The 15,933-nt window shown below is 40.8% G+C and overlaps 1 protein-coding gene across 1 annotated transcript; it reads left to right on the top strand.

Annotated features, from left to right (window-relative positions):
* The first annotated feature begins 743 nt into the window (after positions 1-743).
* PTCHD3 (patched domain containing 3) lies at positions 744-12,274 on the top strand. Its single transcript, XM_037837693.1, has 4 exons — positions 744-1,967; positions 2,880-3,001; positions 6,645-6,790; positions 10,758-12,274. Exons 1-4 carry the CDS (start codon positions 744-746, stop codon positions 12,272-12,274), a joined length of 3,009 nt encoding a protein of 1,002 aa, XP_037693621.1.
* The last annotated feature ends 3,659 nt before the right edge of the window (positions 12,275-15,933 follow it).

Here is a 15,933-nt window from a genome sequence, read left to right on the forward strand (position 1 = left end):
TCATTAATTGAGCATTGTTTATAACCTCAAGACTCTAAACAACCTGTGGGTCCATCAATAGGGTTCTGCCTATTTAAATTTCCTACATACATTAGAAAATTATGGAATAATTGGAAAGGATAAGATAAATCTACATGCACTGACTATTAAGATCCTACGGCCTATCAGGTGAAAAATGTAATCTGATTAGCACAATAGTGCGATATTTAGGCAAGATATACTTGCATATACTTTTGATATGCCTGTAAATGCATCGAAGAGGGTTTGAAAGGGTGAACCCCGCTTTCTAACATTTCCTTTGGGAGAAGGAAGGGGCTAGAAGAAAGGTTTCGTTTGCTTTTTTCACTTTTCACTCAATAAATGTACCTCTGTTTTAACATTTTAAAGGAAAATGTATGTACACGTTGCTTTCGTCACCAGAGAATAACAACTACATCAAACGGCCTTACCTGCGAACCATGCTAGCGGCTGAACCCCCGATGGGTAACTGGGCGGGACACACAGGTGACATCTGGCCCCCTCCTTCGAAGGCAGAGGCGTGTTTCTCCCTTTAACTGACCCCGTCGGGCCCGGCCCGTTCCGGGCCAACCACGTGCTCGGGAACGGAGCCAGCGGCCCGCGCTCAAACAGACGCCTCGGACGTCCTCCAGGAAACCGTCGGGTGGGTGGGGACGCGCGCCCGGTCCAGTGGCGACACCTCGGCCCGCCGTCCGGTGTGAAGGCGACGCCTCTCCCCCCCGGAAATGAGCCTCAGCTCCTCACGGGTCGCGCCGGAGCCCGAGCAGCTGCCCCGGCCAAGGGCAGGGTCCCAGCCCCGGGCGGCGCCAGAAGGCGAGTGGGAGCCCGAGGAGGGGCCCGAGGTTGCGCCGGCGGCCGAGCTGCTGCGGGGGTGGCCGCCCGCGGCGGGCTCTGAGGGGGACTGGGACCCCGAGGCGGGCCCCGAGAGGCAGCCGGGGGCGGGCCCTGAGAGGAAGTGGCCGCCGGAGGCGGGCTCTGAAGGGGAGTGGGACCAGCTTGAGGGCCCCGAGGGGGCGCCGGAGGCGAGGCCTGCGCCCGGGCCGCGCCCCGCGGGGTCGCCCCACCGGGCCTCGGGTCAGGGGTCCGGCAGCAGGCGCGGGTCGGAGTTGTCGCGGGCGGCGTCGTGGTGGCAGTCGTCGGTGTGGGCGTCGGAGTCGGAGTCGACAGCGCCGCCGTCCGAGGCCGGCGCCGAGTCCCGCTGCCGCACCGACTGCCTGGAGGCGCCGCTCACCCGCGCCTTCCGACGGCTGGGGTGGCAGGTGGGCTCGCACCCCTGGATCTTCCTGCTGGCGCCCATAGTGCTCACGGCGGTGCTCGGCACCGGCCTGGTGAACCTGCCCACGGACGAAGAAGAGGACCTCGAGGAGAACTACACGCCGATAGGGAGCCCGGCTAAGGCTGAGCGGCGCTTCGTGCAGGGACACTTCACCACCAACGACTCCTTTCGCTTCTCCGCCTCCAGGAAGAGCACCGAGGTCAATTTCGCTTCAATCCTGGTGGTCTCCCACACCAACTCGCTGCTGGAACGGGACATCTTTTCTGAAGTTAGTAAACTGGACCACGCTGTGCAGACTCTGTTTGTGACGACGGAAGATGGTACCGAGGTGCACTACAAGGAGGTGTGCGCCAAGTCCTGGGACGTGTGCGTGCCCTCCAACCCGCTGCTGGCCGCCTGGCAGCGCGACGAAAACTTCGACTTGAGAACCATCACCTTCCCCATCTATAACCTCTCCCGCCAGTCCATCTACCTGACCGGCCTGGTCGGGGGCACCGTCCTCCGCGAGAGGAACGGAAACGGCAAGCTTCTCCTGGAGGCCAAAGCCATGCGGCTGCAGTACTTCCTCAAGACTGAGCTGCAGGAGGACAACGAGAGCAGCAAGACGTGGCTGATCCATTTCCTGAAGCAATTTAGCGACATGGAGAAGGCGCTGGCCTTGAAGAAGATCGAGGTACCCGGTGGCTGGGGTTTCCGGGGAGGCCGGGAGAAGGTGGGAGCGCTGACGATTTGTTGCCGGGCCGTAGCACTGGCCTCCCTGGCAGTCTGATGGTTTCCCGGGCTTACAGCTGGCCGCCACTGGCTTTGGTGCTGAATCCAGCTCTATTAGTTTACACTCCAGAGGTGCCACCAATCTGAGATCTTTGGTAACGTTCTGGTCGATAACGCGGATGCTCCGCCCTCCAGAGTGGAGGTCTGTTCATTAGTTCGGGGTTTGGTTTTTCCAGTCCAATTTCTTTGGAATTCCTGCTTTTACTTAAAGTGTTCATTGGACTTTGGCAGCCCCTAAAACTTGTTTGGAACTCACTGGCATTAAAACAAAACAAAACAAAACAAACGTTTAAGTAAAAGTGCCATTGTGTTGTTTAAAAAAGATAAGTGGCTCAGCATTTCTCAAGTTAGTGGCATATAAAGCACCTTAGCAGAGTGCCAGGCACCTCTTAGTTCAGTGTTGCTGGCAAGCTAAGCCACCCTACTGATCCTTCTAAATGAGCTCCATGAAGCTGACACAACCCACCTCCTGGGGAAAGCCTTCCTGAAATGACCATAATGCAATTAGAAAAGGAAAAGATACAAACAATCTAATGAGGTCAAGATTTCATGGTTCTGCATAAAATTCATATTTTGGATTCAGAAGTTTTAAACCATTGGGATTTTGAAATAAGCTGTGCAAAGCATGCTATGGCTTTGTGGGACGACCCAGATCTACATTATCTTCTTTAAGTCATAATCTGTGTGTTTTGATCTTTTACTTAATTTTAGCATGTTGTTTCAGTCAATAAGCTATAGCGTTTCATTAGTGTTTGTAACTCACATGCAAACAATGGAATTAAAAGTTATTTACCTGAGTATATTTTTGTGGCAGGTGGCCCACTTTACATCACTTTCCAGACAACTGGAATTTGAGGCAACTTCTATGACAGTGATCCCTTTGTTTCACTTGGCATACCTTCTAATCATATTATTTGCAATCATTTCATGCTACAGGTAAAACACTTTTCTCAAGTTTTTAAGCTTTGACTTTTTAAACCTGATGACATTTTTTATTTTGCCCAACAACAATAGCATACAATCAAGCGGAATGGTAAAAAGAAACTGTGGCCAGCTCCATTGGATTTGATGCACTGTTTTTAACCTTGTGTAGGATATCAATTATGATGAATTGTTCCATTTGGAAGGCAGGTAAATTGATACAACTAAGAAGCAAGTCCCCATTCCTATTACAAATCTAAAATAGTACTTGCAATTACATAAGAAATCAAGCACTAACTTAATTGACTTGGGTGTCTCCATTGATCTGATGTGGGAGTGTTCCTTGATGACCACTTGAAAGTTGTTATCTAGGCAGCAGGGTTAGTTTGAACTCCTGTGACCATCAAGCTAGAAGACAACAAAAAATAAATTTTAGAATTAAGATGTAGAAGGAACCCCAGAGATTATTTTATTCTAGTGATTTTTGCATTAGCAGCACCTGGAGAGCCCTAAAAATGCATATTCTCAGACCCTGCCCATCTGAATCCAAATAACTGAGGGCTTAATCTGAGAATCTGTATTTCAAAAAATGCCTCAGATCCATTCTCACATATAGGTGGGTTTAGGAACAAATGATGTGATTTAACTTTCTAGATTTAGGGAAGCAAAAGGTGAGTCCCCAGGAGGCAAAGGGACTTGATCACAGTGAGTAGCTCTCCATGGTCAATAAATTATCTCATAATTTCTTTATTCTGGAAAGGAAGACCACAAAACAAGAAAAAGAGAAGAAAGAAAACAAAGCTCAGGCTTGTTAAAGTTAGTAAGAAGGCATTTTAAAAATCTGTATGGAATCTTTAAGGTGTAGGAGGTGGTATGACAAAACTTTTCTATGAGATACTTGGTTCTTACAAATGTATAGACAATTCTTGCTTATCTCGACAAATGGTTACAGACAGTGATGCAGGTAATCTAGTCCTGAAGGCAGTTAGAAATGATTTTTGTCTTGTGATGACTTTTATGCTTATGCAACGAGCCTCGTTGAATGAGCAAGATACGTGAGGTTTAAACATAAAGCAAATTTATTTTTGTCTCCCTTTATCCCCTTTAAATTCTGTGGAAAGAGCAAGTTCTTCTCTGCCCCATGGAAACCCAGGCAGGGCCTGTGACTTTTGTGATCAGTCTTAGGTGAGACAACGTCCTCCAGTACGAATTTAAATGTCCACGTCATAAACAAAGGTGTCGACTTGATTTGAGGCTAAGGTTTTCCCCTCTTCCATGGAGCATGTTTCCTGGGAGAAGCCCTTAGTAGGGAAGTGGGACTTGCTGAGCATCTTGTGTCACTTCTCCTCTCCATCTTGGTAAACTTGTTCTGGGTTGGAGCTGGCCCAAGGAGCAGAGTCTTGGTAGATGAGTCTGGTAGGCCGGAAAAGTCTTAAGTCCCGGATGCAGTTGCAATGGTCTAATACATGCCTTCTCTGGGCTTGAATAGAAAACTGATTCTCCTGTGGGTGCTTCTGTAGCATCCCATGGAAACCTCTGACTCCCCCTTTTCTGTTGTCACTGAGGCTCCCTTAACCTCTCTTCTGGCTGGGCCCATTAGACTCTCTAGAACAAACATATGCTTCTTTGCATACATGCATTTACTTTATACAGAATCTTTATTAGAATATATTTTAGGGTCCTCTCTTTATTGTCTTGAGGTGAAGTCATTTGAATAAAAATAAGACCTTTTCAAAAGTTTATGCTCCAAATTGAACCTCATTTTATAGCAAGAAGTGCTAAATTGAGTTCCCAGAATATTTCAAAATTATTTGATATTCTAGAAATTGGCTACACTTATAACAAATGATAGATCAATTTCTGCTGAAATCTGGGAAACTTTTCCCTTCTCGAATACACAAAACTTTTCTTTATTTGTGATAGACACCTTCCCAGAAAGATAGAGCCCTTACCAAGCATATACATAGTTTCCTAAGTGCAGTGATTTCTCATTTAGCCCTTAGCTGCTTAGTGAAAAGAAAATTCAGGAAATTCGTGATTTTGCTGCCAGTGACGCCTAAATTTACCTGAGCATTGGAATCATCTGAGGAAAATTTTAAACAGATTCTGCAGTGTCACTACAAGCCTCTTGAGTTAAAACCTGCAGAACTTGGTTCCAGGAAATATCTAAATTTTTAAGACTCTCCTTAGGCGGTTCTGATGAAGTGTTTAAGCACAGGTCCTTCTTGGGAGCTGGAAATATCTGCAAACTTATTCAGACTCCTAATGTGTTCTGCTTTCAAATCTTGATTTTCCTTCCATTGCCTACTGAAGTTAAAGGATAGACCCTTTAGAGAAAGTCAACACCGCAACTAGTCAAAGTCACATCACCATAGCTAATAACATAACCCACTCCCTTTACCCCCATGAAAATTCACCAAATGAATCCAAAAACTTGAAAGAGGGAATGGAAATAAATATGCCAACATCACTTTTATCCTCATTAATCTTCCTGATTTCAAAGTTCATCTTTTTTTTTCTTAAACTCCTATAAATGAATAGTGTTATTTTCAAAAAGTATTCATTATAATCAAACTTTACCATAGCAAACTATTTTTGCCCTGGAATTTGGCTGTGTGTGTGTGTGTGTGTGTGTGTGTGTGTGTGTGTGTTGGTTTGGGGCCATGAATTTAACAGGTTGAGAAAAAGTGACATATAGCCACAATGTTAAATTTTATTACTATTCGGAAAGTTTAGCTATTTAAATGTGGTCTTGCCTGACAATGGTCTTTAGTCGTGTTCCCATTTGGAATCAGTGGCTCCAGTTCCTTGGTCATCTCTACTAGACTTCAATTCCAACTTAGTTTCTTTCCCCTAGTAAAAAATATCTGCAGAGGATTTCAATCATTTGTTTTCGGAGCAATTTCTAAACAAGCAAAATATAAAAGGTTGTTGTCAGTATTTTGAAATGTAACATTGTAGTTGTTGGGGAATTAAGAGTCTGAACCCATGCTTAAAAATGTTATATATATGTTCTCATTTCCATTGGTCCCACAAGGAAAACGGACTTAGGTCAGATCACGCAAAATAGGGGATATTTAAAATTCTTTTGCAGCTAGCAGTTAACTTTTCCACAGATCTCCCTTCACCAGTAGAAGGAAATCCTGGAAATGTTTTAGAAGACTTTCACACTTTTTGTTAACCACAAAATACTTTCAGATAGCTTTGAAATAGAAGCACTCTTTAGGATTGTTTTTGTGTTAGGTTGGAGTAGGGGGATGGGTAGAGGATTACTGTGGGGTTCTTTCTCTAGTAGAGCTTGTCCTCCCTTGGCTGTTGTATTTCTGTATTGTTTGAGGATCAGAGTATTTTAGTTTATCTTCTGTGGTTCCAAAATGCCAGTCAATGAACATGTACTGGGCTGGCTGCCTAAGAATCACCCTGGAGAGCTTAAAGTATAGATTCCAAACTTCCCTGTCCTCCACTCATCTCCCCCTTTTTTTTCCAGTTGGTCTGGGAAAAGGCCTGGGAATTAAAGGTCTCCAGCAGCCAAGTGTGGGAAATTTTGCTCTAGAGTTTTCTGAATAGGCCTCCAAGTCAAGAATGGTATGAATTGGCAGAGTTTAAATATGAAAGCTACCCACCACAAATTGCATGATTTTTCCCTCCAAATTTACAGGCTTGACTGTATACGAAACAAAATGTGTGTTGCAGCCTTTGGAGTGGTTTCTACGGCTTTGGCAGTGGTGAGCGGCTTTGGCCTAATGTTATACTTTGGAGTGCCATTTGTGATCATAGTTGCAAATTCACCATTTCTTATTTTAGGTGAGTAAAACAAAATTGTGAGGCTACACATTGTGTATGTGGGGGTGTGGAGTAGGTAAGAGAATGTGCTTATGTTAGACTGAGGAAAACAATTATATTTTTATATGTATGTACAGAGAGCCAAAATGAGGTGTCAAGACATAGGACAAAGAAGTTGAATTTTTTATGCATGTCTTTATTTATAGTTGAAAAAATTTGGTATCCCAATAAAAAAAATGGACAGAGGACATGGTCAAGCAATTCATACATGCAAAACAAACTACGAGTCACTGAAAATAAAAGAAAAATAAATATTCGACATCCCAAATAATTGAGGACTGCAAATTAAACCAACAGTGAGACACCTTGCCTTCTTATTTGATTAATAAATATTAGCCAGATTGAAGGTTTGGGAGAGTTGTGAGCAAGTAGACACTCTCATATTTGGCTGGGAGGAGGTATAAATTGGTACATGCTTTTTTGAGTGTAATTTTGCAACGTAAGTCACAAAACTTAAAAAGTAAATACCATTGACCCACCAATTCCACTTCTTGGGAATTGTCTGATAACTAGACGGGCATTCAAAGTGTAGATCAAGTATGTTCATTTCGGTGTGATTTTGAATAGGAAATCATTGAAAACAACCTAATCCCATATCAGTATGAGATTGGGCAAATCACACATAGCATATTAAAAGGCTGTAGTCTTGCCAACAGATGGAAACAACCCAAATGTCCTTCAACAGATGAGTGGATAAATAAAATGTGGTATATACACACGATGGAATACTACGCGGCAGTAAGAAGGAACGATCCCGTGAAACATATGACAACATGTATGAACCTTGAAGACATAATGCTGAGCGAAATAAGCCAGGCACAAAAAGAGAAATATTATATGCTACCACTAATGTGAACTTTGAAAAATGTAAAACAAATGGTTTATAATGTAGAATGTAGGGGAACTAGCAGTAGAGAGCAATTAAGGAAGGGGGAACAATAATCCAAGAAGAACAGCTAAGCTATTTAACGTTCTGGGGATGCCCAGCAATGACTGTGGTCTGTTAATTTCTGATGGATATAGTAGGAACAAGTTCACAGAAATGTTGCTATATTATGTAACTTTCTTGGGGTAAAGTAGGAACATGTTGGAAGTAAAGCAGTTATCTTAGGTTAGTTGTCTTTTTCTTACTCCCTTGTTATGGTCTCTTTGAAATGTTCTTTTATTGTATGTTTGTTTTCTTTTTAATTTTTTTTTCATACAGTTGATTTAAAAAAGAAGGGAAAGTTAAAAAAAAAAAAACAAAGAAAAACAAGGAAAAAAAAAGATGTAGTGCCCCCTTGAGGAGCCTGTGGAGAATGCAGGGGTATTCGCCTACCCCACCTCCATGGTTGCTAGCATGACCGCAGACATGGGGGACTGGTGGTTTGATGGGTTGAGCTCTCTACCGTGGGTTTTGCCCTTGGGAGGACAGTTGCTGCAAAGGAGAGGCTAGGCCTCCCTGTGGTTGTGCCTAAGAGCCTCCTCCCAAATGCCTCTTTGTTGCTCAGATGTGGCCCTCTCTCTCTGGCTAAGCCAACTTGAAAGGTGAAATCACTGCCCTCCCCCCTACGTGGGATCAGACACCCAGGGGAGTGAATCTCCCTGGCAACGTGAAATATGACTCCCGGGGAGGAATGTAGACCCGTCATCGTGGGACGGAGAACATCTTCTTGACCAAAAGGGGGATGTGAAAGGAAATGAAATAAGCTTCAGTGGCAGAGAGATTCCAAAACGAGCCGAGAGGTCACTCTGGTGGGCACTCTTATGCATACTTTAGACAACCCTTTTCAGGTTCTAAAGAATTGGGGTAGATGGTGGTGGATACCTGAAACTATCAGGCTACAACCCAGAACACATGAATCTCGAAGACAGTTGTATAAAAATGTAGCTTATGAGGGGTGACAATGGGATTGGGAAAGCCATAAGGACCACACTCCACTTTGTCTAGTTTATGGATGGATGAGTAGAAAAACAGGGGAAGGAAACAAACAGACAAAGGTACCCAGTGTTCTTCTTTACTTCAATTGCTCTTTTTCACTCTAATTATTATTCTTGTTATTTTTGTGTGTGTGCTAATGAAGGTGTCAGGGAGTGATTTAGGTGATGAATGTACAACTATGTAATGGTACTGTAAACAATCGAAAGTACGATTTGTTTTGTATGACTGCGTGGTATGTGAATATATCTCAATAAAATGAAGATTAAAAAAAAAAGGCTGTAGTCAGTCTTTAAAAAGAGGTAGACATATCATGTTAATGATAACTGCAGGTTATGAAACAGAGTGTTTGAAATATAGGGAGAGAGATGGTTATATTTGTATATTTGTATAAAACAAATCCTGGATAGATATACCCAATGTTGGCAGCATTATCCCCAAATGGTGGAATTAGAGTTGTTTTAAATTTTTCTGTATATTTTCAGAATTTCTTTTACAGTAAAAATAAACAGCGGTGTTTATATTCTGGAAAGTAAGCCCCTTGGAATGAAATAATATTTGGTTTCCTGGGGGAGCTAATGTCCTGAGTTTGTTTATTCGAGCTCTTTGGGACACACCTTCTGAGCATGAACACACTCAGTCACTCAGTGTACACCACAGCCATAACTCACCTTTGTTAAGGTGTATATAATCAAGGATATAAGAGCCATTCTTTTATAGTCTGTGTATAGATGAGAGAAAGACAGTGTGTGTGCGTGCATGCATGTGATTTCAGCAATTCAAGCAAGAAATGTGTAAGGACAATTTCTGAACAAGGTTCTATAAATAATAAAATTAGGTTTTTGTATACCTGACATGTATCAGTGAGTTCACTCTTTGTCCTCAGTGCTTCTGAATCTTCCCTTTTATCCAGTTGCACACAATTGGAATCCTGAAAGCTGGCAGCACTAGGGTAGCCAGGACACAGTTTAGGACAGACTCGTGCCAGTTGGGATCCTTCTGCCTTGAACTAGGGGCAATGTTGCAATTCCCAGTATCCTTCCAACTTTAGTATGTAATCCATGGAGAAGATTCCAGAAAGTTGAAATTAAGATCAGCATTTCAGTTCCAAGTGCTGATTTTGTATCAGTATACGCAGAAACAAAGGCGTAGATGAGTGAAAATAGTGTCAACTCTAGTAGAAGGTTTGAGGGAAGTGACAGGCTCACATTGTCTCTTCTTTGTAGTCCTCCTTCCTCAGTCTTCAATGACATGTGTCCTCAAATATTCTCCCATCTTCTCTATTCTAAGCCCATCGTGAAACATCATTGTGGAAAGAATCTAATTACCTAATAGGCATTGATATGTTAAAAATTCGTAAGATTTACCTTGGTACATGTTTTCGGATCTTAGTAATATTTGCATTTTAACGAGATAATGCCTTTACTTGGGGCAAATGAACTGAATAATAGCATTCTAGGTATTAAAAAGAGATGAGCAGGAAAACCATATTTGTGCACATATATGCGTGTGTGTATGTGAATTATGCAGAGCCTCTCGAATCATAGCACATAGGTAGCCACATGCTAACTGTGCAACATATAAGGCCAGCTTGCATTTTAAGCCACAGAATGTTGGCCAGGATGTTGTTTGTCCATTGGTGTGAAAATGGTTCATGAGAGAAAATGGTCTCTCAAGCAAACTAGTAGAATCAAAGGTATATATTACCAATCCTGCTTCCACACAGTCAGCCGGTTTCCCTGAGCTCACCCTAAATGCAGACTAGGAGTAGAGCATACTGTGCTGTGTGCAAACAATAGGAGTATGTACCAAGCACAGCGTTATTACAGAGAAAGGAGCACTCGATGCTGTTGTAGATTCATAAGAAGTGATCACTGCAAAGGTGCTATCTAAGTAAAGATTGGGCATGATCAGGAAGACCTTAACAGATGGCCCAAGAGAGTGGTTTGAGTCATTCTCTTTCACTTTAATGGGTATTGTTACGGATGCAGATTCTGGTTTTGTTTGCAGGCGTTGGGGTCGATGACATGTTTATCATGATTTCTGCCTGGCAGAAGACCAGCCTCATGGACAGCATAAGACAGCGGCTGTCCAGCGTCTATTCGCAGGTGGCCGTGTCCATCACCATCACCTCCCTCACCAACATCCTGGCCTTCTATACAGGAATTATGACCTCTTTCAGGTCCGTACAATACTTTTGCATCTATACAGGAACAACCCTGTTCTTTTGTTATTTTTATAACATCACCTGTTTTGGAGCATTCTTGGCCCTGGATGGCAAAAGAGAAGTAATCTGTCTACGCTGGCTGAAAAAGCCGGAGACTCCTGACCAAAAATGTTCCTCACTGAAAAAGTCATGCTGTCTCCCACTCAACGCTCTCCCCAATGAACTGGGAACTGGTATCCATCCAATGAATTTGTTCTTTAGAGACTATTTTGGCCCTTTTCTCACAAGCACTGAGTCTAAGTTTTTTGTAGTGCTGATATACATTTTGTATATCATAAGCAGTATATATGGGTGTTTCCAAGTGCAGGAAGGTTTAGACCTTCGAAATCTAGCAAGTGATGATTCCTACATCATACCATATTTTAATATAGATGAGAAGTATTTTTCAAATTATGGTCCCAAGGTTATGGTTGTTGTTACTGAAAATATTGAATACTGGGATAAAGATGTTAGGCAAAAATTGGAACAATGTATGAGTGATTTTGAATACAGTGACTATGTAGATAATAATCTTACAGAGTTTTGGTTACGAACATATGTGCAATATATGGAAGAAAGAAAACAAGATCTCAATGATAAGAATACTTTTGTTAGCGGTATTCCCAGTTTTTTAAACGAATTTCCAAATTTTATTTATGATATTAATATTTCCTCATCAAATGACATAGTTTCTTCCCGGGCCTTCATTCAGACCCTAGGTGTTGCTTCTGCAACCAATAAGAAGATAATGCTACACCAGTTACGAAGCATCGCTGAAGACTGTGAAATTCCCCTAATGGTGTATAACCGGGCATTCATATATTTTGATCAGTATGCTGCAATATTGGAAAACACTGTTCGAAATGTCATTGTTGCATCACTAGCTATGTTCGTTGTTTCCTTATTGTTAATTCCTCATCCACTGTGTTCCTTGTGGGTAACTTTTGCTATTGCTTCTGTGATTGTGGGAGTGACGGGTTTCATGGCATTCTGGAATGTTGATCTGGATTCCATATCCATGATCAATCTTGTCATTTGTATAGGGTTTTCTTTCGATTTTTCTGCACACATTTCCTATGCATTTATTTCTAGTTCTCAGCCTTCAGTAAACCAAAAATCAGTTGAGGCGTTGTATCTGTTAGGCTATCCAGTGTTACAGAGTGCAATTTCAACAGTAATAGGGGTGTGTGTTTTATCTGTAGCTAAAGCTTACATCTTCAGGACATTTTTTAAGATTATGTTTCTGGTTATGGTATTTGGGGCTGCTCATGGCCTAATTTTTATTCCAGTATTCCTAACCTTTTTCGGAAAGTTTGTTTGAATGTCCACTAATAAATCAGAGACCACTTATAGAATTCCTGATTGCCCCAATCCCATATGATAAAAATGCACTATTTAGGATAGCCAATAAACTCAAAACAAAGGCATGTTTCCTTGACTTCATAATCCCATTTAAAAATGTTATTTAAAATAGCCTGAGAAAAATTAACTAGTCTTACATTAAAATATCTTTACTAAATTAGGAAGTGTTGTCATCTTTATTATGGTATGTGCAAGCCAGTCTAACATAAAACTTTCCTGGTTTTTTTTTTTTACTTTATTTCTTCATTAGAAGTTTATGCCTGGAATTTATTTTATACAGTATTCATACTATAAATGGAATATGATTTTGATTGTACTTCCTACATGCATTATTATGTAAAAATGCAACTTTGTTATTCTCCCAGTCTGTGGTTTTTCTGTGCATTTTCTTAATGGCATCATTTGATGAGCAGACATTTTTAGAATTGAAAAGTCCAGCTTATTGATGTTTTTTTCATTGTTAACGCTTTAAGTGTCCTCTCTAAGAAATATCTGCCTACTCCAAGGTTATAAAAAACCTATCTGTGTTTTCTTCTCAAAGCTAATAGTTTTAATTTTCATATCAAGGTCTGTGATCCACCCCAATTAAATTTTGTGTTTCTTGGGAGACTGAGGTTGCAGTTCATTTTCTTCCCATCATAATTGTCCATAATGTCGGTGAGATTCACCGTGTGTTGTTGACTGTATCAGCGAGTCATTCCTCTCTACTTCTGAGCAGTACTCCATGTATGAATATATACCACAATATATTTTTCCCGTTCTCCTCTTGATGGACATTTAGGGTATTTCCAGTTTGGGACTATTATGAATAAAGCTGCTATGAACATTCTCATGGATATATCTTTTCATTTTCCTTGAGTAAATACCTAGGAGTAGAAGTGCTGGGTTTTAAGAGAGGTGTATCTTTAATTTTAAAAGAAATTGCCAAATTGTTTTCGAAAGCGTGTGTACCACTTTACATTCCCCATGAGCAGGGCCGGCTACACAATTTGTGGGACCCAGTACAAAATGAACATGTGGGCCCCCTTGTTAAAAAAGTAGAGGAAAGATAGAGTCCAAAGTACTAAAATACAAAGCTATTTTCTTTAAAAATATTATTTACTTATAAAAATGTAGTAGGGGTAAAAGTGATACATGAGTAACAACACAAACCTACATATTGTAAAAAATATTTTTTGTGTCCTAATTTTATATAATTCAACAAACAATAACACTTTACTAATGTGAGACCTTGATCGATCATAAGATTATTCTAAGCTCCCTCTTCTGCAAATTCCTTAGGTCATCAAAATTTATACTTCTAGCAATTTCATTTTCAATTGACATCATTGAAAGAGATGCCAGTTCCGATTGGCAAATGCAAGATCACAAATAATTTTTAATAATTTTTAATTTTGAGAAGGATCATTTTGCTGATGCAGTGGTTACTGGAGCTGTTAAGAGTATCTTATAAGCTGTGATGTCTGGATAAATATCTGATAAATTATTTCATACATCAAGAGCTGATGATTCTTATAGACTAATCTTTCTAAAATGATATATCTCTTCTTAAAAATCAGTTTTGTGTAAGTCTGAACTTAATTTTGAATGTAAATTTATACAATGGAATACTAATGTTTCCTCTGCCAATTCCTGTAACTTATGGAGGTTGTGCAAAAAAAACCCCAAAGTGTCTTTATGATTTGTGTATAATTGAAAATGTTCATCCATCCTTTAACTATATCTTCAATAATAAGGAAAAATTAATTTTAAAATTGTCTTCCTCATTAGTAATTGGTTCCTCCAAAGCTTCATCTAAAAATACTGTTCTGTTGAATGCAAAAATCTTCAATTTCTGTCTCTAAGCCTGTGGATATCTGCTTTGCAATGTTGTAGCAGTTTCCAAAGGTTTCAAAGTCCTTTGAAGAATTCTCCTAAGCCCTTGATATGCTCTATCCATATGACTGCTTTTATTTTGTAACAAGTCAGGGACAGAGTTTCCTGTCCGAGCACCGGAAGAAGTTCCCATCTCAGCACTCAGATTGGTGAGTTAATGTTTACGCCACTGCCACAGGAACCGGCCCGGGACAGACAAACGAGCAGGACCCCCACGTGGCTGCCACTGGCACCCCTACCACCCGTGTGCACCAGGGGCCTGGGCCACACCCCTGGCCGCTGCCTGCCACGTGCGTGCCTGCCCGCCCTGACACCTGCTACTTCTTCTCTGCTCACGCAGATACGTCATTGCCCCACTGAACTTCACGTATGAAACACAAGTTCAAAGATATAATTATTAAGAATTTCAAAACTGTGATGGCAAAACCATTAAACCAGGGGTGGGGCCCTTTCTGAGAGTAGCCACTCCCCGGCGAAGCTCGCCTGCGGGCCAGTCGCTCCACATGATTGTCAGCACTTGGTATTGCCAGTCTTTTTCATTTTAGACATCTAGCGGAGGTGGCATGGCATCTCGTATTTTTAATTTTTCTTTCCCTGTTGACTTCTTGTGTGTTTCTAAGCCATTCACTTATGGTCTCTTTGTGAAGTGCTTTGTTAAAGTCCCTTCCCCTTTTTACTGGGTGGTCATTTTTAAGTTCTTTACATATTCCTATTAGAAGTTCTTTGTCAAATATATATATATTACAAGTTCTCCCAGTTGGGGCTTTTCAATGTATTTTCTTACCAGTGTCTTTTGATGAGCAGAGGTTTTTAAAGTTGATAAATCCAATTTACCAAATTGTTTCCTTTTATGGTTAGTGTTTTTGTCCAGTCTATCTTTGCGTATTCCACAGTAACAAAGAAATCCATTCATTTTCTTCTCAAAGCTTAACAGTTTTAGCTTGTACAAAAGTCTGTGGTCCACCATTAATTTCTATGTTTGTTGGTGGTTGTGGATAGATGCTCATGTCCTTCCTGAATAGGTATCCAGCTGTTCCTGCATCCTTTGTAGAAAGACTGTCTTTTCCATATAAGAATAACTTGGCACCTTTGTGGAAGAATCAGTTGATCATTCACATGCAGCTCTGTTCCTGTTCCCTTGATCTGTTTGTCTACGCTAAGGCCAATACCAGACTGCCTTGGATTACTGGGGCTTTATAACTAATTCTTGAAATTAGGATGTGTGAGTCACTCAACATTTTCCTTCTTTTCCAAATTGTTCTGGCTATTCTGGGTCCTTTGCATTTACATATTAATTTTTGAACCACTTGTCAGTTTCTCAGAAAAGCCTGCTTGGGGTCTTAGTTGGGTTGAAGTTATAGATCAACTTGGGAAAAATAGATATCTTAATAAGTCTTCCAATCCATGAACATGGTTTAACATAAAATTTATTTAGATCATTTTTAAATTTTTCTTGGGAATATTTTACAGTTTTCAGTAGATTTACTCCTCAGTATTTTATTTTTATGGCATTGTAAATAATATTAATTTTAAATTCATTTTCCATTTATTTTTTAACACTATATAAAAATACGATTGCTTTTGGCATACCTACCTTACATTGTATAACCCTGTTAAATTCATTTATTTGTTCTAGTAGATTTTTGTGATTTGTTTATTATATTTTAGGCACACATTCATGTAATGGGCATATAAAGACCCTTCTATTTATTTATTTCTAATCTTTATTTCTTGCATTTCCCT

The sequence above is a fragment of the Choloepus didactylus genome, chromosome 5, assembly GCF_015220235.1.
Source record: "Choloepus didactylus isolate mChoDid1 chromosome 5, mChoDid1.pri, whole genome shotgun sequence".
NCBI lineage: Eukaryota > Metazoa > Chordata > Mammalia > Pilosa > Megalonychidae > Choloepus > Choloepus didactylus.